This window comes from Archocentrus centrarchus, unplaced genomic scaffold (assembly GCF_007364275.1).
Source record: "Archocentrus centrarchus isolate MPI-CPG fArcCen1 unplaced genomic scaffold, fArcCen1 scaffold_42_ctg1, whole genome shotgun sequence".
NCBI classification, from domain to species: Eukaryota; Metazoa; Chordata; class Actinopteri; order Cichliformes; family Cichlidae; genus Archocentrus; species Archocentrus centrarchus.
The window spans coordinates 1,242,582-1,265,498 of NW_022060268.1; the positions used below are offsets into that span (position 1 = coordinate 1,242,582).

Sequence of the window (22,917 nt, forward strand, 5' to 3'; positions counted from 1 at the left end):
GAGCCCTGCAGCAAACCCTGGAAGTCAATGAATCACGTCCACCACATGGCCTCTGGGGGGGGGCGCTGTTGACCACTGAGAACAGACCTGCAGCTGGAGAACTCACCTGAGAACCGAGTAAACCTGATTCTGCTGCAAAGAAAAGCTGCTGCTTTAATCAGGAAGGTTTCCAATCAGAGCAGAAACTAGGATTCAAACTGTGAGGAACTCAAAGCTCAGCTTTTAAACATTACATTTTTGATATGCAGCATGTTCTGGGATTTTCTGCCTGTATTTGTTTTTTATTTCCAAATCCATGCAGCCAGGTAAACAGAAAAATTCCTCGTTGATATTGTCAGCTAATCCTCTGAGATGAAATCCCAGATTTTCCCTGAGATATTCTGGATGCCCAGATATTCCCTCAGATTATAAAACTGTAACTGCATCTGCTCTTTTCTCAGATTATACCATACCATACCATCTTTATTTATAAAGCACTTTAAAACAACCACAGCTGACACAAAGTGCTGTACATTAAAACACAAATTAAATAACAATTTAATAACTCAGGTTAAAAAAAAAAGTAATCCCAAATCGGACGTAATCTGATTCTTTTTATGTTAAAAAAAGAATCAGATTACAGGTGTTTACGGTCATGATTTTATGAGCAAAATAGAAATTAAGGGAGATTTTAACCTTTGGCCTGCAGGTGTAACTGATTACCTGTCAAACCCCTGTATTCACAGCCATCAGACAAGCGATGACTCATCCTGAAAGTCAAATTGCTGAGGGCGTCATGATGAGCATTTACCTGCATCTGAAAGAAAAAACACAGTTTTGCAACACCTGTCGGTCCACCACGCTGACAGGTGTGCAGGGAGGTGGAGCCGAACCTTCACCGTTGGTAGCAGGTGGTGGGCTGGATGGATGTTGCAGAGGGGTGTATCCAGGCGGTGTTGGTGTCTGTGGCCCAGGTTGACCCTGGGGTGGGTCTGGGGAGGAGGCCCGGAGCCCGGAGGGATGCCAAGAGGCTCCACGGCAACCTCAGCAAGCTTCAAGGTGGAGCTGCACACCTGAGCAGCGAGCAGATCCATGAGCTGAATAAATGCAGATGCAGCAGGTGTGTGCTCATGTGCCGTGCTCGCTCTCAGAGGCAGCCTCACAGGTTCCTGCAGAGGAACCAAACAGCCCGACGTGGGCATGAAAAGTATGTCCACCAGAGGCTGAGTGCAGCCTCACTGCTCCCACAGGTAGTCACAGAGTAGCCAGGTGATGTCAATCGATGCACTGATTCGTCGAGCATCATCAGATGTGAGCACCTCCATGAAAGCAGACGTTTGAGCAGCTTGCTGGTCTGGAACACCGCAGTCTTCCCACGAGGGGACATCCCAGCAAACTGACCCCACATCAGACCACGCAGTGCTCAGAGACCTCCTTCACCTGTACAAACAGCCACAGGTCTGCTGCTCACACCCACCTCCGACCTTTGGGCCTTCAGTGTGGGGCAGCCCCCACCCTCTGGAACTCTCTCCCTTCTGACCTTCGGCCCGTCACTGGGCTTTGACCTCTATTTATTTATTTACTTAAGCACTATATAAATCCAAGTGTTTATTAGTATAATTATTAACATCTGAGACTCTGCAGACCTCAGCACGTTAAAGGTTAAAGTTCACAACAGACTGATTAGGTAGGGCTGCAGGAGAAACGTGTCTGTAAAGAACATGGCAGCAGTGCCAGGTAGTTCCTTTATATTTAAGCCCAGCAGCTGTGAGGAGAACGTTCTGCTGCAGAACACTGTGCAGCACTGCGGGCTGGAGGAAACATGTTGGAGCCCCTTTAACTGCGTCTGGGATTATCAGCTGATTGCAGCGTGAGCTCTGAGGCATCAAAACAAAAGTTCATTGTGAGTTTACAGCTGCTTATCTCAAATGAAACTGTACAATCACACCTGTGATTACAGGTCACGTAGTGCAGTTATACTGGATCATCGTCTTGTTTACTGCTGTGCATTTTTTTATAGTCGTCAGAGATCTGTCACCAGCTCTCCTGTAACATTTCTGTTCTGTGCAGAAGAGTCACACGGCTCTTCCAACACCTGCTTCCATGTGAGCATGCTCAGAACCTGAAGCATGAATCAACCAGTAACATCACCATACCTGTTACCTCTGACTGGGATTAAAGAAGGCTCAGCCTGGAGTTCAGGGACTCCAGTTAGCTGAGGTGAAGCCTAGCAGACAGCTAGCAGCTACATTCACCTGTCAGTCAAAGAGGCCACGCCCCTAATAATGCAAACAGGTGAGTTATAAAACATCCTTTCCCGTACAGCTGTTATGAAAGAGGAAATTATCCACAGAGACCAAAGACGTTTCTGTATCAGGATGTAAACATGTTCATTTAACATGAGAGTCTATGGGGACTGACTCACTGCTGCCTCTGCTGGACACCAGAGGAACTGCAGAGTTTAACCCTCCATTATCAGCTTCATTTCTCAGCATCTTCTCAAACTGATGCTTGAAGAAATCACATCATCAGTATTCTTTCATAGCACTTTAATTAGGTACTATTAACTAAACACAGAGCGCTGACTTCCTGCCTGAGGGTTTCTGTTCACGCCCTCATTGTTGCGTGCATACCTGATGCAGTGCAGTGTTATTGCTGCCTGTGTGTCAGTGACTGAGGGTTTCTGCCTGCTTGTGTCTGTGCTGCAGAGAGCAGGCGGCCCATCAAGGACTGTTTCCTGGCCGTCCTGTCCTCTCACGGGGAGGAGGACCGTGTGTTCGGAGCTGATGGGAAACCCGTCCAACTGTCTCAGATCTTTGGATAGTTTGATGATGAGTGCATGGAGAAAAAGGCCAAACTGGCCGCAACCAACAACAAGAGGTCTTATTACCTCAAACATAACCATGTTAAAGACATTCATTCTTTACAATTAGTAAAATCTAATGAAGAACCCATAGGACCTTTTTCATGAACATAAAATGTCCTAAAACCTCTAGAACATCCTCGGTTACTACTACAGCATCATAAAGACCTCTAGAACATTTTAGGTAACCTCTTAAACTACCTCTAGAACCTCTACAATGACTAGAAGAACCCTTAACTTCCTTAAAATGGACTAGTTCTTATATAGCGCTTTTCTACTCAGATATGAGCACTCAAAGCGCTTACACAACACGTTCACATTTACCCCATGCACACGCATTCATACAAGCACTTCCATGATTAATTAATTAATTAAGCTAAGTGCTTTAATCATCTAACATTCACTCACATTCATACTCCGACGGAACGGTCGGAGAGCAACTTGGGGTTAAGTATCTTGCCCAAGGATACATTGGCACACAGCCTGCAGTAGCCAGGAATTGAACCACTGACCTTCCAATCAGAAGGTTACCTGCTCTACCTACTGAGCTACAGCCACCCCTTACTGGCCACTACATGTTCCTGACTGAATCTAGCGGACCTTCTTCATCCTAAGTATTCTTAGAACCTCCTCAGTTACCACAGAACAAAACCTGCAGAAGTTTAGAGCTATCTGATGAGCTCAAACATTTCAAACAACTCCTCAAATCTTCTCTATGATCATAACAGCCAGTCAAAGCACCTCTAGAACCTTCTTAGGCTGCGTTCCACCGATGGAGTTCTGGTGCCGGTGCCATTATTTGAACCGTTGAGCATTTTTTTCCACCGCGGAAGCACTCGGTGCTCGGCCAAAAAACGGGTTCAACTCCGGCCCTGCACGCTAGCTGGTCTGGAACCAAGAACGTGTGACAAAAGCGGCAGAAGGGCGTGACTCTGCCGTCTCAACATCCAGTTTTCTACCATATTACATGTGTATTACAGGAGAAAAGCGAAGCGATTTTCACGGCTGTGAATTAGGTTGGGCTCTAAGGCTGAACTTGCTGCTTTGTATTAGTTCATATCACAGATAAAAGGACACAAAGTGCGTACTTGTCGTCTTGCTCTAATCTCTGTCTGTGTTTCCCTCTGTGCTGCACACAGATGCTGCAGTAGTTTGGTTTGGACCCTAAAACCTATTTGCAGCACAGAAAGGGGAGCGTGTTCTGGACACGAAGCTTCGGCTTCGTGTCCAGACGAGGACCCGCCCACACGTAAAGGAGCGGTTCACAGAAACACGGTGGGAACGCGGGCCCGTTCTTAAGCGTTTCGCCGGTTCATTGGAACCAGCATTGGCACGAGCACCAGCACGAGCACCGGCTCCTCTGCGGTGGAAACGTAGCATGAGTGAACTCTCAAATCACCTAAAGGACCTATATCGCCTGTGCAACTTCCTCAGTGAGCTCTGTGAGCTCTGCAAACTCATGAGGACCTCTAGAACATTTTCCTAACACTCTAGAACCTCCAGTCACCATTAGAACCCCATAACTTCCTTAGTGCCTCGTCTGTTGTCCTAAATGACCCTGCAGAACCTTCAAGAACCATAACAGCTATGTAGGGACCAACGCAACCTCATCATTTGCCACTTGACTTCTAAGGATGAGCAGAACCATCTCAGTTATGGCAGGTACAACAGAAAAGAGGCGCTCGTCTGAATCTGTAACCTCCAAATCTTTCAACATAGTCCAGCCTCTCTGCCCTCTGTCCTCTCCGCCAGGTTACAGAGATTTCATCCACCCCCTCGGATCCGTCACTGGTCGGCACTGAGAAAATCTGACCTCGGCAGCCTTACATCAGTTAATCTGCAGCACGGCAGAACGCACGGATGGAAGATGACTATCAGCAGGAAGCAGTGTGATAATACGGTAAACCGTAGTTCACCTGCTGCCTGATTTCGTGTAGAAAACTGTCCGCATGTCCAGGATACCGTACATACCTCTGCTGGTCTGGAGCCAGCTTCCGTTCCCTGTCTCATGAATCATGGCTTTGAATAATGGCCGTGCAGTGATTTCACATTATGTCACAGTGAAGCTGATGGACGGGTTTAAAAACTGAGTGCTGAGGCATTCAGAGGACTCACGTTTGGAGTATTTCACTAACCATTCAGTGTCTGATAATCACATACTTCACATTTTCTACTAAACCAGGAGTGAAAGCAGCTGCAGGTGGAGCTGAGAGGCTGGCTTCACCGTGGAGTCATCCTGATTATGAGACCAATAATCACAGTTTTAATCAGGATCAGCTCGTTTAGCATCAGTCAGCCGTGCTAATGAAACCTCCGCCCGGCACTGCCGACGCCTCTGACAAACAGACCGGCTCAGTGACCGGATTCACTGTGTTGATCTTTGATGGCAGGTCATGTGACGGTTTATTAGTGCAATCAGCCGTGTTGTAACCCTTCAGAAACCAGCTCAGTTTAAGCTCTTAAAGCTGGGCTTAAGCTGAGCTTTAAACCCTCCAACAGGTCATCATGAACCCGCAGGTCTGGGGTCGGGGAGGGTTTACCTTCTCACAGTTCTTCTGCTCACGGTGAGGCGGACATGGTAACCTAACAGTAACCTAACTGACCATTTTATTTGGGACCATGTGCTTCACACACACCTGAGAGAGAGCGTCTCACCTGGACCTTCAGCCAGAGCTTCCTGTTTTTCTTCTTGTTGCTCTGACTAACGCGTGACGGTGACGACCTGCTGCAGAGCTTCAGTGAGACTGTCTTCATTTAAGAGAAAAGCACCGAGCAGGAGAAGCTGCCAGCATCGCCCAAACCTGAACTATAGATCCGATTACTGAGCGTTCGTGTAAGAAACGGGTACACGTTCCAGGCTCAGTGAGGTGTCACGTGTGTGTTTAGCTGCGAGCAGCAGCAGGTCAGCGGTGATCCGTCCACAGTTTATTTCTAAAGCACATTTAAAAACAACAGCAGTGGACCAAAGCGCTGTTCATTTAAAATAAATAAAATAACATAAAACATAAGAAGACAGTTAAGACAGGAAACATAAAGTAATAAAACATAAGTAAAAGAAATGTGACATTTATAGCCTGTTATTTCTGTGAGTCGCCTCCTTGAAAAGAAAGGAGTCAGCAGGTCTGTGTGCGGGGGGTGGGGGGGTTCGCTGTGGTCATACACAGACTCGATGCCTCTGAACCTGCTGCTCTGTCTGCTGTGATGACTTCCTGTCTGGACGTGAGCCAACATTTACAGCTCTGCAGTCTGGAGTTCACGCCTGTTATCGAGCAGATCCTGTGAGCTCATATCAGCAGGTCGGGACAAAACCGCCAGGTCAGAACACGTTCCTGCAGGAAGTCGGAGAAATATTTGCACACACTGACGTAACGCGTCAGCTTCGCTCTGAGACGGCGCCATCAGGAGACCTGCTTTCGGTTTCTCTGCAGTCACACCTGCTATAAATGAATGTCTTGTGATGCACGCACAGCACGATGCTTCCCAGAACTGAGATGGATCATCGAGCACGGCCTGCCGCCGCGGTCCTTTCACCCCGCTGCACTTCTGTGGCAGCTTCATTTGCAGAGGAAGTGGGTGCTGCAGTTATGACGGGGTCTCTGAGGAGTCCACGTTACCTGTGACGCTATGAACAGAGCCACATAGTTCCAGTGTTCCAGATGTTCAGCTTCTGGCTTCGCTGTGGTGTTTCTGGTTCTGTGGAGCTCCAGATGTTTCAGTGGATGATGGTCAAGACTCGCTGCTGGAAGACAACCTCAGCGAGGTTTGTCCTCCATCTGCTGAAATGAGACAACATCTGGGTGGCGGCAGATGTTGCTCCTAAGCCTGTGCTATGGTTCAGCATTAATGGGGCCTTCACAGAAATCCATGTTATCCCTTCCACCCCCCACAGACTGTCAGGGATGCTGGCTTGAATGTTCCCTCTCTTTAGCACTGAGATCAGACCACAGAAGGGTCTCCACTCGTCCTCCATCCTTCTGAAGGTGGTGCTGTTTCTGGGGCTTTCACTGCTGATGGTTTTCAGATGTGTTCCTGAGTGCAGTGATGATGATGATGATGCAGACGTGTCTCTGGTGGTCCTTTGACGGAGTGGTGAACCCCTCGTTGAACCCCAGCTGTGGTTTCAGTGAAACAGATGATTATGTCTCTGTTACTGATGGAGGCCACACAGAGTTGATTCAGGAAAAAGACAGTAAACAGGACTGTATTCCAATATTCTTTATTAGCATATAAATAAAGTGCATATTTTAGATGACTGCCATGTGCAGCATGTGCAGAAAATTCTGCACATTTCCTTCACAGGTTTTCATAAAGGCGTCAGCCACTGTGACAAAACAACATGATAACTATCATCTTCTATCTGTGCTTCCGGCTAACTGATGGAAGGCTTCCGTGTTCGGAGTTTCTCAGTGCCGACCAGTGACGTGGCCGAGATTCCTGCGGCCTTCCCGTCTTTCTCCGGCTCTGCAAACGGGAACACCTCTCTGGTCAGTCGTGTCAGGAAGCACGGCATCTCTTTCTTCCCGTGCAGCTCCTGACCTTTGGCCTGGAAGGTGTAAGCCACTCTGTGGGAGACACGGGTCATCAGGCGAGTCAGCTCCAGGTTCCGATGGCCTCCATCCTCCAATAAAGTGCAGAAAGTCTGCAGGAAGACGGATCCTCCGTAGCCCATGATAGCTCCGTAACCTGATGGAGAGACGAGGGTGTGAGCAGAGATACGGGTGCATGTAGAAACCCTTACTGCAAAGCTTCTGAGGACACTGACTTACCTGGTGGGGTGGCATACATCACAGCAGCATCTACAGGAACAGAGAGATGCTGTGAGAAGCTGAACTCTGTGGGATCACCAGCTGAGTCCACCTCCACCCCATCATCCAGAGCCCCTCCCCGGCATGCCTGCAGAGACAGCATCAGGACAAAGAGCTCAGTGTGAGAGAAGAAAACAGATCATTTCATCATTTCAACATGACCCAAACTCATCCTGCTGCGGCCTACCTGTACGAGGAACAGTTTGGCCTTTTTCTCCATGCACTCAGTGTCAAAATATCCGAAGATCCGAGACAGTCGGACGGGTTTCCCATCAGCTCCGAACACACGGTCCTCCTCCCCGTGAGAGGACAGGACGGCCAGGAAACAGTCCTTGACGGGCCGCCTGCTCTCTGCAGCACAGACACAAGCAGGCAGAAACCCTCAGTCACTGACGCACAGGCAGCAATAACACTGCATCAGGTATGCACGCACGTACGCCTCCTCCTCACTGCTCAGGAGAACATTCAGTGTGTTTACTCATCGGGGCGTGAACGGAAACCCTCAGACAGGATCGTCTGGAGTCTGGATTAATGAGCGTTACCTGCGGTTGGATTAACCTTTTATGGGGCAGCTGACTGTTTTTGGTCATTTCCAACAGCTCAGTGAGGTTTAGAAGTTTAGAAGAGCCCAAAGTTGGATAAATCATGATGTGGATGTAATCATGTTCCAGCGTACACGTTCCTCTCACCTGTTCCACCTGTTCTTCTGTGGCAAAGAACCACATCTGGAAACTTTTTCTACATGAAAAAGTCTTGTTCTGTCCTCCAGTAACACCAGTAACACCAGTAACACCAGTAACACTGTAAGGCTGTAACTATGACTGTCGAGTCAAGTCAAGTTTATTTATAAAGCACATTTAAAACAACGACGTTGACCAAAGTGCTGTACAAGATCTATAACCCCAAGGACTATACTCAAATAAAAAGATAAAAATAAAAATAAATAAATAAAAACATTAAAAGACAATAAATAACATAAAATAACTAAAAACATTGAAAACAAATACCATAAAAATATCATAAAGCAATCGTCTAAAAGGAGGTAGCACTGCAACCAAATGCCAAGGAAAAGAAATGTGTTTTTAATAAAGACTTAAATGTGTGTATCATCTGAGCTGTGCGTATATGGAGAGGTAGATCGTTCCATAGCTTTGCTGCTGCAGAAGCTCGATCGCCTCTGTTTTAGTCTGGTTTTAGGCCTCTGTGAGAGCAGCTGGTTAGATGACCTCGGAGCTCTTACAGGGGTGTGACTGTGAAGCAGCTCACACAGATACAAAGGTGCCAGTCTGTTCAAGGCTTTAACAGTAAGCAATAAAATCTTAAAATCGATTCTTAAATGGACGGGGAGCCAGTGAAGGGGTGACACAAAAAAGACTGTCACAGTGTTTCAGTGGAGGGTTAATATGAAGATTCAAATCAATTCATATTAATAAAACTGTTAATAATAAAGATCAGAATGCTTATCTGTGAGTGATAAGCAGCCATAAACTGTGTGTGTGTGTGTGTGTGTGTGTCCTGATCGGAAGCACACTCATAAATGTCAGAGCGGAGACTCCGTGTTTGAAGAAACAACACTGCTTTGAGACAGGAAACCCCCACACCCACCCATCAGTCAGAACTGTGGGGGGTGGAGGTTTGTGTGGGTGGTGGTCTGGGCTGTATTCAGGTCAGTTATGGAGCTGCTGTGTGGTTCATGTGCTGAGGTCAGGAAGAGCTGCCCTGAAGCAGGGGGAGTAAACCTGGGGCCTTCCCAGATGTCCAGGTCACCCCCCCCTCATGTGCATTAAGCCCCCCCACACTGTCAGGATGCTGCTTCTTCCTGCCCTCTTCAGCCGGGTGGATGCAGAGATGTTTGTAGTGTTTCATGAAGTGATGTGAATGAACCGTTCAGTGTGTGTGTGTGTGTGTGTGTGTGTGTGTGTGTCTGTGTGTGTGATGGCAGGTTTTACCTTCCACAAACAGCTTGTATATCTCCTCGCTGCTCAGGTCGCTGTGCAGCTCCACCTTGAAGCCCAGCTTGCTGAGGGTCCGGTGGAGCCTCTTGGCGTCCCTCTTGGCTCCGGGTCTGTCCCGCAGATCCCCCCCGGGATAAAACCTGGACACGGACACCACCACCGCCCGGTTACGCTCCACCTCTCCAGCCATCGGTCGTGTCTGTTGGTGCGTGGCCTGTTTGTGCCTGAGCTCCTGGCTCTGAGCACGGCTATAAAGGCGTAACCACGCCTCACTATACCATATGTGGAATTTCCTCACCTGTCTTATCATGAGTTCAAGCCACCGTCTTACACAACTGAGTGTTTTCCTCCCTGAGCCAGGAATCAAGGTGTGTTTCAGTCAAGCGTGACCTTCCTTCATTTGAGATGATTATTGTAAACATTTAATGGTTTGTGATTTTAATAAAAAAGCATATTTTCCATATTTTTACTGTGAAGCTTGGTTTCAGCTTCCTGAGTAAAAACATGGATACAGAGTTTCCAGGTGTTTCCACAGCGATGGATTTTCAGTAAATGGATTTAAAATCTGCTCCAAAATAAAACACGAGTGAACAGGAGGCCTAAGCACACACTGTATATAAAAGATGGCTGCAGCTCAGCGTGTTCTGAAGGTCACATGAAGGTTGGAGGTCTGTAGCGACTGACTCTGCAGAACGTTGGTGACCTCTGTGCACTCTGACCCTCAGCATCCTCTGACCCCACTCTGTGATTTTACCGGACCCACCACCTCATGGCGGAGTCGCTTCCACTTTGTTATACTACTGTAATCAGAGCAGAGTGCAGACTGGGTGCTGGCTGTTACACCTGTGCTGTGGAACAGTGGGGAGGAGGCGTACCTGCAGCTGCTGCGTGCATACCCGATGCAGTGTGTCAGCGACTGAGGGTTTCTGCCTGCTCGTGTCTGCGCTTCATTTTTGGAGGTGTCCGGCTTGTTTCAGACAGCAGGTGATCTACGGGCTTCGTGAAGCACCTGTATGAGCAGATTTCCTCTGGTGGAGTCCACAGACTGAAGCAGCAGGAGAAGCGGCGTCTCAGTCTGTGCTCCTCTGCTGCAGTCACTCACTTTCTCATAAACTCAGCACACTGATGACTAATCATCACACACATCACACCTCTGAGCTTTATGAGCACTCAGAGCAAACCTGCTCTGCCTGCCAGCACGGAAACAGCAGCTCCATGAACACGAGTAAACGAATTCCAGGAATTCAGGAACAAACAGCTGGGAATCTGCAGCTGTCACAGGGACAGTTCGTCAGGCACACTCATGTTTTTATCCCAGATAATTTTAAGATCTGTGATGGGAGTAGCTCAAACAATCTCTACGGCAGGGATACTCAACTTGATCTAGCCGAGGGCCACATTTGGAAAATGAGAAGTGGCCGAGGGCCAGCCATTAAACTACATTCATATAAAATGAGCAAACTTTAAAAAAGACTGATAGCTTGTGCTCATATTTTGATGCATTTTATTAGCTCCACTGCAATTCAGCAAGATATATTTTGAACCATCTTGAACAGCATAGCTGGAACGTTTCCTATTATGCAGGCAAATATTGGACAAATTCAAAAATGAAAATGATTATTAACAGTTCTTAGGCACAGAATGAACATATTTCAGCTCTTTTGGTGTGAAAGCTGTTTATAAAATATATCAAACACATAACTGCACAGTGCAAGCCACCAAATGTTGGAATAGTTCAGAAATACAATTTAAAAAAAAAAAAACTGCTTTACTATATTTCAGTTATTTTAAAGTTTGGAACAGACAGCACAGGTATGTAATCAGATGTTTATGTTTTAACCTCTTCATGCATCACATACTATTAGTTACTGACTGCATGCTTAATGTGAGGTAACACATCTCATTTCCTTTGAGAGCTTACTGAAGTTTGGTTTCTGAGAGGTCAAGGCAATATGCAAGCACTGGTTGAGATGTGAGTCGGTGAGTCTATTGCGCTTTTTGTCCTTAATTAGATTCATCACTGAAAACCCCGACTCGCATATGTAAGTGGATCCGAACATTGTCAAAATGTATATAGCGAGTCTTTTAGAGTTCGGATACTGATGAACAGAGTGTGCCCAAAATTCACACAGTCTCTCCTCTCTGAACTTGGCTTTTAGGACATCATTAGCCTGCATCTGGACCAGTTCCAGCTGGAAAGCGCCCTCACTGATAGCAGGCACAGCGTTTTTTGCCTCTGCTGGGCAGCTCCCGGTGACAGCAACGGCGAACGGGTTGCGCACAAACAGTAGCAGTTGCTGTGGGATTTTGAAGTTGTGAAACCGCGATCTGAAGTTCTCTGACAGATTTTTTAACAGTGCTACCATTCGTGACAGCACAATCCCATTTGTAGGAACATCACGCAGGGTAGGGAAGTGAAGTTTTTCCCCTCTATGTCCGTCACGAATACGCCCAAGGTTGTCCGAAAAGCGCTCACTTTTTCAAAGAGCTCTCCCACATTCACATCCCCACCTTGGAGCTGCAGGTTAAGATGGTTCAAGTGATTAGTGATATCACACAGAAATGCAACCAGAGCCACAGATTCCTGATCTTGCATAAACTGAGAGAACTCATCTGCTTTCTTTGTTTTTTGACCGGAAAGAAATTCTGTGATTTCTTTGCGCAGTGCAAAGAAGCGCTGTAGGACTCGCCCCCTGCTCAGCCATCTGACATCATTGTGCTGTAGTAGCTCTGAATATTGAGCTTCTTGCTCCTGTAGTAGCATTTTGAAAAGCCGGTGCTGTAAACTTGAAGTTGAGCGAATGTGATTTACAATTTTGATCACTGTGTCCATCACTCCTTTCATTTCACCAGACAGTTTGGCACACAACACCGTCTGGTGAATGATGCAGTGTAGTGAACTAACTGTGGGGTGGTCCGCTATGAGACGTGATGCTAAGCCCCTCTCTCGTCCTATCATAGATGGCCCACCGTCAGTTACAAGGAGGTTGATTTTATCCAGCTCCAGAGAATTCTTATCAAAGAAACTTTTCATAGAATTGTACATGGCCTCACCTGTTGCATTGCTCTTGATGGGCAAAAGGCACAGCAGCTCCTCTTTGAAAAGCTCCCCGTTAAAATATCTCACAAACACGGACAGCTGTGCAGTGTCTGTTGCATCTGTAGACTCGTCCATAGCTATTGACATGTAATCCACACACTTCAGTTCAGCAAGTAAAGTAGAAAAACTGTCCTCATACAAAGTTTCTAGTCTCCGTGCCGCCGTTGAATCCGAAAGCTGAACCTGCTTCACGCGGTTAACGATGTCATCTTTGTGTTTGTCACCGGCAAACAACTCCTCCACGATTCCCAAAGTGCACACTTTCACAAGCTCAGCGTCCACAAATGGCTTGCCCTTTTTAGCCAGCTCCCAGGTTACACGCAGTGAAGCAGCGGTGGCTTTTTCAGCAGCAGTAGTGGAAGTCATCAAGATTGTTGATGTGGTAGCATAAGACAACTTTAAGGCCTCAGTCTTGTCTTTTCGTGCAATGCTACCAACCGGGAAAGCTGCACTGAAGCTAGCATGTTTTGACTCGTAATGCCGCTTCATGTTAGCAACTTTGCATACAGCAACTGTCTTTTGGCAAATTAAACACAACGGTTTTGCGTTGGCATGAGGTGGCAAAATGAATGCAAAATCATCTGTCCATTTGTTATTAAACTGTCTGTTTTCGACGTCACCTTTTCTCCGCTTACTAACCTCACTCATTTTTTGCCAAGATATTCATTTAAGGACACATCTTTTCCTCGCAGATCAGCAGTGATTCTTGACCTGCGCAAACTGTTCACTACCTTAAAGGCCCAAATCATTAGGACCTAAAGGGCCGTGTACAAACTAATGATTCTGTCTTACAGACAGTTCACTTTGTGAACACAAGGGGGAATTATTCAGCATTTGTTACACAATAAAAGGGAAAATTATTTTAATTTTGAGCAATTACAAGAAATGGCCGCGGGCCGGTCACCAGCCAATCACGGGCCGGATTTGGCCCGCGGGCTGTGAGATGAGTATGACTGCTCTACTGTGTGGGGTAGGGATGCACCGATCCGATATTCAGTATCAGTATCGGTCCGATACTGGCCTAAATTACTGGATCGGATATCGGAAAGAAATAAAAAAATGTAATCCGATACATTAAATAACGTTTTGCTCACATTAGCTGCATTACAGGGCTCAGTCGTCTTCTTGTTCTTGTGGGTTTGCGGTTGACCGAACCAGCTTAGAGCTGCATTACCGCCACCTACTGGAATGGAGTGGGGGATCAGGAGTTAGAAAACAACCCCCTCAGATCCTCCGTCGCTGCGACGGATTCCCTTTGACACTGAGCGATCATCGCTGACATGTTTTTCTGCCTCCACCGCTCTCTGCCTTGTTTGTGTGTTGTGCTCGCTGTGCTGAGAATCAGCTGTTATTTTTTTCTCTACTTCAGCTCCCGGACATACTGCTAGCGAGCGCAGCTATTAGCACTGGTGACCGTCCGGTACCGGAAGGACCCCTTCCCCGTCAAAATATTTTTAATACTTTAATCCCTGATTTGTGACTAAATATAGACCTGCAGTAGAAACGTATTTAGGAGAATGCTTGTAAATATAAAGCATTACAAGATTGCGCTCACGCAGCCCCTAGTTTTTCACGTGAACACTGATGACGCAACAGCAGCAGTCAGCTGATTTACGTGCAGTCTGTCTGCACAAGCGCAAAGAGGCAGAGCCGGTGAGCTCAGATGGAGCAGAAGGAAATGTTTTTCTAGTGTCCAAAAGAAGCCTTTTCGTCCCTGTAACCTCCATTTAACCTTTACTTGGAAACAGCTGGAGATCCTTCATCAACCACCTGATCAGTAAGTGAAGAAAAGAGAACTTTGTAGCTGCTCCATCCACCCTGTTTGTTTCACACAGGGAAAAACTGCAGTACGGAAGTTAAAATATGCTGATGAACTGTTAATATGAAAAAAAGTATTTCTTATCCAGTTACTCGGGTAATCAATATAAATAGAATAAGCAATTGCTAAAATAATCGGTAATTGCAGCCCTAATGAAATTTGCAACATGCCATAAGCATCACCTTCTCACACAGAAGCAACAGGATTCAGGTGACAGTTATTGTTGTAAGTAAAGTTTATTTATAAATCGTTTTTCACAGACAGAAAAGCACTGTACAATAATTAAAACACAATATCACCCCCCACCCCCAGAAAACACTATGTTAAAAACATAATAACATTACCATATTAAAAGAAAAAGAATAAAAATAAAGTCAGAAACCAGAAAGCCTGGTTAAACAGAAAAGTTTTCAACTATTTTTTAAATGATGCCACAGAGTCAGCTAAATGGAGCTGGAGTGGTAAACAGTTCCAGAGCTTTGGTGCCACTGCCTAAAAAGCTCTGCCTGCCCTGGTCCTTAGTCTTGTATGTGGGACAACTAAAAGACTTTGATTTTGTTGTGTGAGAGACTGTTGACTTCTTTTTTTTAAATTTTTTTAAAAATGTTTTTAAATGCCTTGATCAATTTTAAATATCTGATTTATATCGGTATCGGCCGATATCCAAATGTAAAATATCGGTATCGGTATCGGACATAAAAAAGTGGTATTGTGCCATCCCTAGTGTGGGGTGGGGTGGGGCGGTCAGGGGAATATCTGACTGTGTAGAAGAAGGGTCATCAGGAGGGTGCCCTCTTTCCCTGGTGCTTCCATGATGAGCCCAGCAGTCAGTTTGAAGCCCAGGTGGTCTCTCTCTCTCCTCTTAAGCCAGAGCCTCTAATTCACCTCTAATTCCTAAGTCCTTCAACAGCCTCCTGGTTGATCTGCCCACGAGCCCTCTGCAGTCACCCCCAGCTGGGTAAACCCTCACATTCCAGCGTCTGCAGTGAGGTGGGCATACTTCAGGTTCGTGGGCTTCGTCCACAAACTTCTCCCACAGCACCATTAATTCAATAATTAAAGCTCTGCAAAGGGAGGAGGACGACATCACAAGGTCGGGTTCTAGATCAGTTTCTGCAGCATAGCTGCTGATTTAGGTCCACCGTCAGCTTCCAGTCCCGCGCTCCCTCAGAGTGGCCCAGAGTTCCCTGACCATGCCACCTGTTTTAGGATTGGTACCAGCATTCCCAAATGTTATTACACGGATGGACTTTGGTGGTGGAGGAGTAGGGCGTTGGTGGTGCTCTTCTGGTTTCAATGGCAGCTGCGAGGCACCTGAACACCTGACTGTGCCACCAAGTGTAACAGCACTGCGATAGGCTCGCCTTCCAGCCGGCCAGGAGGTGCTTCACCACTTTGGAGATGGGAGGACGTCATACCTGGAACCAATCGCATGATTTTAAAAATGTTTTTTTCTGCTCCACCTTCATGCTTCTCCTCCTCCTCTGCTCCATCCATCTCCACCTTCACTCTCCTCCCCTCCTCTGCTCCATCCATCTCCACCTTCACTCTCCTCCCCTCCTCTGCTCCATTCATCTCCACCTTCACTCTCCTCCCCTCCTCTGCTCCATCCATCTCCACCTTCACTCTCCTCTCCTCCTCTGCTCCATCCATCTCCACCTTCACTCTCCTCTCCTCCTCTGCTCCATCCATCTCCACCTTCACTCTCCTCTCCTCCTCTGCTCCATCCATCTCCACCTCCTCCTTTGTGATCCATGTGAGTGATGAAGCACAGGATGCCCTCCTGATGGATCCCACCCATTTATCTGGACCTGGAGTGGTGCTGGGTGCGCAGTGGGTGGAGGCTCACTTTTATTCACACATTCATCAGATATATGCTTAGACAGCATTTATTTATTCATGTATTTTTTGTATATTTATTACATTTATGAATTTATTTTATATTTGTTCATTCATCCAGAATTCATGTTATTTATCCATTTTTATTATTATTAAGTGTGTGTGTGTGTGTGTGTGTGTGTGTGTGTGTGTGTGTATGTGTGTAGCTGCTGTAATAGAGGTATTTCCTAATCTGGGGTGAATGTGACCTCCTGCCCTCCGTCTCCTATTGTTTTCTGAATTGCGCCCCCTGGCGGCAGTCAGCCCGCAGACCGGCTGTTGGTGCGTCATCACTGTGCGCCGTTGGTCGGTGTTTTTGCGTTCCTAGCTGCTGTGCTCTGTGTTCGGTGCGGTTTTTCCACAGACGAGCTCTGAATGCGGATAAAATGAGGCGCAGAGCGGAAAGTAGTGCGGCAGGTTTGTAGCGAGTTCCGAGCGGAGTGAGACCGACCGGCAGAGGGGCTGCTGTTCGGCTCAGAGAGTGAGGAACACGTGGACACGGTCACGCTCTCACAGCGTCACTTTGAGTTTTTGGGCTTTTATCGCCAACTTCACTCATAACAGACATGAGCAGACCCGCGAAGAAGAACGGGATACCTGACAGGTGAGTCCCGGCGCTCCGCCCCGGCACGAGTCCGCGCGCCGTCCCAGGTACAGACACTCAGACCCAGTTTGTACCGGCCTCACAAAGAAGGTTATTACTGCTTTATAACCCCGTTAATTAGTGCCTCATAAAGAAGTTCATAAAGGCAGAACTCACGTGTAATAATATTCAGATCATTCATACATGTAAACAAACTGAAGTAAATCAAACAAATAATGTTTAATAAGGTCACTGCTGCCTCACAGCTAGAAGATCCTGGGTTCGATTCCACCTTGGCCTGGGTCTGTTTGCACGTTCTCCCCATGTCTGCGTGGGTTCTCTGGGTACACATGCACTTACTGGGGTTAGGTTAGGTTAATTGGTCACTCTAAATTGCCCATAGGTGTCAGTGGTCGTCTGTCTCTCTGTGCTGGCCCTGCTACAGCCTGATGACCTGTAGGACAGGTTAGGGCTAGAGGCAGGATACACCTGTACTGTACAGGTGTATCCTGCCTGTCACCTCTTGACAGCTGGGATAGGCTCCAGCCTCCCCGCGACCCTGAACAGGATAAGTGGAAGAGGATGGATGGAAGGTCACAGTGTGATGGTTTCAGAATAAAAGCCGGTGCTGACTCTCATGTCCCGCAGATGGCTCAATTACACCGCCGTCGGGAAAAGGCTCCGCGGGACTCGATTCATCGCCTTCAAAGTTCCTCTGAAGCAGGTGAGCAGGAAACCTGAGCTTCGTCCTCGTTCAGCCTCGTTTAGCTCCAACCCCGCGTCTTCTTCTCCTCTGCAGGCTCTGACCCACCAGCTGCCGTCCTCGGACGTGTTCGGTCCCTGGGAGCTGCTGGACGCTCTGACCAAAGAGGAGGAGGAGCTCGGTCTGATCATCGACCTGACCTTCACCACCCGCTACTACAAAGTGGAGGTCTGCAGAGATGATTGTCTGTCCCCTCTGCATGTGTGGCTTCGTCCACGTGTTTCTGCTGTTGTGTGATTTTAGTTTCTCTGCTGAAGTTCCACTTTGACCTGTGTGTGTGTGTGTGTGTGTGTGTGTGTGTGCAGGACATTCCCAGCTCCCTGCTGTGTGTGAAGATCTTCACGCAAGGTCACGAGGTTCCCAGCGACAATACAATCCTGAGCTTCAAGCGTGCCGTGCGCAGGTTCCTGCGAGAGAACGAGGATAACGGTGAGAGGATGAAGGTCTCGTTCTCAGGTTTCTGTCTGATGTCGCCATCGTCTCCTCGCATGGCCGATGGGCGAGCGCTCTGTGATGTCACCACAGGTGCGGCGACTTGTGTCAGAATGAGCCTGCCTCTGTGTTGAGGACAGCGTTCCCAGCTGCTCCCCCCTCGCTGTTTTCACTCTTTTCTCTTTGCTGGAACTTTGTAACAAATGGAGACTGAGCGATGTGATTGGCTGCTTCCTCAGAGAAGGTCTCAGCCACGCTCTGTCTCTGCTGGGCTGCCTCCTTCAGCGGAGCAGCTCATGAACCAGGTCTCCACCTGCTGCAGGTTCAGGTGAGAGGGAGCAGAAGCAGGAGCTGTCACCTCCCACATGGAGGAGGTGACATCATCCCCCAGGATCCTCTCTGCAGAAGAAACTGAATTATATCAAGAACCTCAGCAGTCCGTTAACCCCGTGGACCAGAAGAACCGACTCTTCCTGCCCCTCAAAACAATAAGCTCGGTCTAATGTGCAGCTGGGCCCGGTCAGTTAGTATTCATGGTTTAGAGTCACGCTCTCAGCAGCAGAAGCAGGAAGTAAATCTTTGGGCTGGTGGATCCCTGCTGCCGTGGCAACAGAAATGCTTGCAGGGCTCTGACACTGATTCCTTTCTCCTGCAGATAAGCTGATCGGAGTCCACTGCACCCACGGCCTGAACCGCACCGGCTACCTGATCTGCAGGTACGTATGGACTGACGCCTGCTGCTCGGCCGGCTCGTGCGTGGGCGGGGTCTAACGGCTGTGTGTCACCCGCAGGTATCTGATCGATGTGGATGGGATGGATCCTAAAGAGGCCGTGGAGCGTGAGTCTGTCTCTCATGTCTAATGATTTCTAGTGTCTGAGGTCAGAGTGAAGCTTCTTAAACCTTCTCTGCATCTGCAGTGTTTAACTCGGCTCGAGGTCACGCCATGGAGAGACAGAACTACCTGCAGGACCTTCAGCACGGACCGAGGAGGAGGTGATGCTGCAGAGGTCACCGCAGGCGTCTGCAGGGTCTGCAGAGGTCACTGCAGGCGTCTGCAGGGTCTGCAGAGGTCACTGCAGGTGTCTGCAGAGGTCACTGCAGGCATCTGCAGAGGCACATGCATGTTTGGGGGGTTGAAGCCTTATTAGAAATGAACACACACACACAAATGAACAAATATAATCGAGAGTCAAATATTCCAAAAGTACAAAGAAATCAATATTGAAAAAAATGAATGTTAGAAAAATGCTTTATTTAATATAATATTTAGTAAGTTTAAAAGGCTGGAAATAAAAATCCCTGCTCAGAACCAGAATTCATTCAGAATGTTAAAGCATTACAAACATGTTAATAACATAGTTTTAATATATTTACATTGTTATAAACACAAATTTTAAAGAAAAGAAACTCAAACATTTGTATTATTAAAATGGAACATTTTGCAGACCAGCAGCTCTGAGAGCCTCCAAAGTCCACTGATCCAAGAGGAACACTTTAAACATGATGGGAAAAACTCCTGATACTGAGGACGGTGTGAGGAACGAGGCTGAAAATCAAAGTGATAAAATGATGCAGCAGCTGGAACATTAGGAGATGATGGATGGAGTCCTGGAGGATCTCCTCTCAGATCTGGACCAGGGCATCACTGAGCACCTGGACAGTCTGAGGAGCAGCCTGGGTCCATCAGATGGACTGAATCATAATGTCCCAGAGGTGTTCTGTTGGATTTAGGTCAGTGTGGGGGTCAGTCAGTCAGTGAACACAGCGCCCACTAGAGGACGTCAGGCCCTCTCAGGCCGCCCTCATGAAGTCTGTTTCTGAGTGTTTGGTCAGAGACATTCACACCAGTGGCTGCTGGAGGTCAGTTTGTAGCTCTGCAGCGCTCATCCTGTTCCTCCTGCACAAAGGAGCAGATCCCGGTCCTGCTGATGGATTAAGGACCTTCTCCAGCCCTGTCCAGCTCTCCTAGAGTAACTGCCTGTTGCCTGGAGTCTCCACCATGCTCTGAGACTGTGCTGGGAGACAATGGCAGTGTGGGGGTTTAGGGTTTAAGAGGAGTTGGACTACCTGTGCAGCCTCTGTAGGGTCCAGATATCATGGTACCATGTCACTGTTGGTACCCATTCACACCCATTCATACAAGCACTTGCATGATTAACTAAGCTAAGTGCTTTTATTATCTAACATTCACACTCCAACACTTGTCAGAGGAAGTAGCCAGGAATCAAACCGCTGACCTTCTGATCAGTAGGTGACCCGTTTTACCTCCTGAGCTACAGCCACCCCCTGATCAGCATGAGAGATTATTTTCCTGCCCTCTGATTGGTTCCTGACTCTGTGGTCTGTTGTGACAGTAACGAGGGGATGGAGGAGGTCGAGCAGGAGCCAATGAGAGGCCAAGCTGTTCACCGGCCGCTTTTCACCTCATCGACCGACGACTGCACACAGGAGAGGCGAGCTCCGAAGTCCCGGAGCCACAGGTAGGACTGAGACCGAGTGTTTTTATTAGAGTAAGATTTGAATCAGACCACGGACCTTCACTGTGGGGTTATTAAAATCCTTTTTCTCCGCCTCCTGCAGACCTTTGCCTCCACGAGGAATGAACCCCTACCTCCATCAGCGCTCTCCTCAGGGTGGCTTTCTGCCCCGTCCTCCGTTACTGCCTCCGCCTCCTTTCCATCCTCCCTCGCTCAGCCCGTATCGATGGACGCGTCCTCTGTCGGAGGGTCAGTGGAGGATACCGCCGCACTTGGAGGAGTGCTGCTTCGGAAACCCTCAGTGGAGGCCCGCCGCCCTCCCGCAGCAACCATTGAGACCTTATCCTCCGATCCTCCCTCACTACTCACCACGCTGGCCTGCTAACTTTCAAGGCCGTGAGGCACCTGAGGAGGAGTGGGCGGGGCCAAAAATGAGACACAACGTGAGACACTGAGGCAGAGACACAGTGAACAGATATGACTGCTAGATTTTATGTGCTAGAAGAACAGACTCGTGTTTTAATCCACGAGGCGTCTTAAAGGGGCGGGTGCATGTTTGAGTATCACGATAATTAAATGGAACGGCATCGCCTAGAATAAAGCCTGCTGTTTGTTCGCCTCAGCCAATCACAGCAGACTCGCCTTCTTTCATTTTACAGCAGTCATGGAAACCTCAGAGGACCCATTTAACCGTTTCTCTCTCTCCGCTGCTGCTGCAGTGCCCGACGCTTAAAGGTCCCAGACGCCGTCTACTCACCGTGCCTGACACACAGTGTTCCGCACAGTGTTCCGCACAGTGTTCCGCACAGCGTTCCACACAGTGTTCCACACAGAGTTAAACACAGTGTTCCACACAGAGTTCCACACAGCGTTCCACACAGCGTTCTACACAGTGTTCCACACAGCGTTCCACACAGTGTTCCACACAGAGTTAAACACAGTGTTCCACACAGAGTGTTCCACACAGCGTTCCACACAGCGTTCAACACAGTGTTCCACACAGAGTCCCATACAGCGTTCCACACAGTGTTCCACACAGTTAAACACAGAGTTCCACACTGAGTTCCACACTGAGTTCCACACTGAGTTCCACACAGAGTCCCACACAGAGTCCCACACAGAGTTCCATACAGCGTTCCACAGTGTTCCACACAGCGTTCCACACAGAGTTCCACACACAGCATTCCACACAGCGTTCCACACAGAGTTCCACACAGAGTTCCATACAGCGTTCCACACAGCGTTCCACACAGAGTTCCACACAGTGTTCCACACAGCGTTGCACACAGAGTTCCACACACAGCGTTCCAGTGTTCCACACAGCGTTCCACACAGAGTTCCATACAGCGTTCCACACAGAGTTCCACACACAGCGTTCCACAGTGTTCCACACAGCGTTCCACACAGAGTTCCATACAGCGTTCCACACAGTGTTCCACACAGAGTTCCACACAGTGTTCCACACACAACGTTCTACACAGTGTTCCACACACAGCATTCCACACAGAGTTCCACACAGTGTTCCACACAGAGTTCCACACAGTGTTCCACACACAGCGTTCCACACAGAGTGTTCCACACAGTGTTCCACACAGCGTTCCACACAGTGTTCCACACAGCGTTCCACACAGAGTTCCACACACAGCATTCCACACAGCGTTCCACGCAGTGTTCCACACAGAGTTAAACACAGTGTTCCACACAGAGTTCCACACAGCGTTCCACACAGCGTTCTACACAGTGTTCCACACAGAGTCCCATACAGCATTCCACACAGAGTTAAACACAGTGTTCCACACAGCATTCTACACAGTGTTCCACACAGAGTCCCACACAGAGTCCCACACAGAGTTCCATACAGCGTTCCACAGTGTTCCACACAGCGTTCCACACAGAGTTCCACACACAGAGTTCCACACAGAGTTCCACACACAGCATTCCACACAGCATTCCACACAGAGTTCCACACAGCGTTCCACACAGAGTTCCATACAGCGTTCCACACAGAGTTCCACACAGTGTTCCACACAGCGTTGCACACAGAGTTCCACACACAGCGTTCCACAGTGTTCCACACAGCGTTCCACACAGAGTTCCACACAGAGTTCCACACACAGCGTTCCACAGTGTTCCACACAGCGTTCCACACAGAGTTCCATACAGCGTTCCACACAGTGTTCCACACAGAGTTCCACACACAGCGTTCCACACAGTGTTCCACACACAACGTTCTACACAGTGTTCCACACACAGCATTCCACA

At 48.1% G+C, this 22,917-nt stretch overlaps 2 protein-coding genes across 2 annotated transcripts; one reads left to right on the top strand and one right to left on the bottom strand.

The window, feature by feature from the left end:
- Nucleotides 1–7,185: 7,185 nt before the first annotated feature.
- Nucleotides 7,186–9,806, bottom strand: LOC115777069 (caspase-3-like). Its single transcript, XM_030724891.1, has 4 exons — nt 9,597–9,806; nt 7,835–7,998; nt 7,609–7,735; nt 7,186–7,525 (listed from the first exon to the last, which is right to left on the bottom strand). The coding sequence occupies exons 1-4, from the start codon at nt 9,790–9,792 to the stop codon at nt 7,212–7,214; spliced, it is 801 nt and encodes a 266-aa protein (XP_030580751.1). The 5' UTR covers nt 9,793–9,806; the 3' UTR covers nt 7,186–7,211.
- A 6,868-nt stretch (nt 9,807–16,674) lies between these two features.
- Nucleotides 16,675–21,688, top strand: LOC115777060 (RNA/RNP complex-1-interacting phosphatase-like). The gene is made up of 9 exons (XM_030724880.1): nt 16,675–17,003; nt 17,631–17,706; nt 17,782–17,913; nt 18,051–18,174; nt 18,833–18,893; nt 18,969–19,015; nt 19,096–19,171; nt 20,533–20,658; nt 20,759–21,688. The coding sequence occupies exons 1-9, from the start codon at nt 16,966–16,968 to the stop codon at nt 21,108–21,110; spliced, it is 1,032 nt and encodes a 343-aa protein (XP_030580740.1). The 5' UTR covers nt 16,675–16,965; the 3' UTR covers nt 21,111–21,688.
- The last annotated feature ends 1,229 nt before the right edge of the window (nt 21,689–22,917 follow it).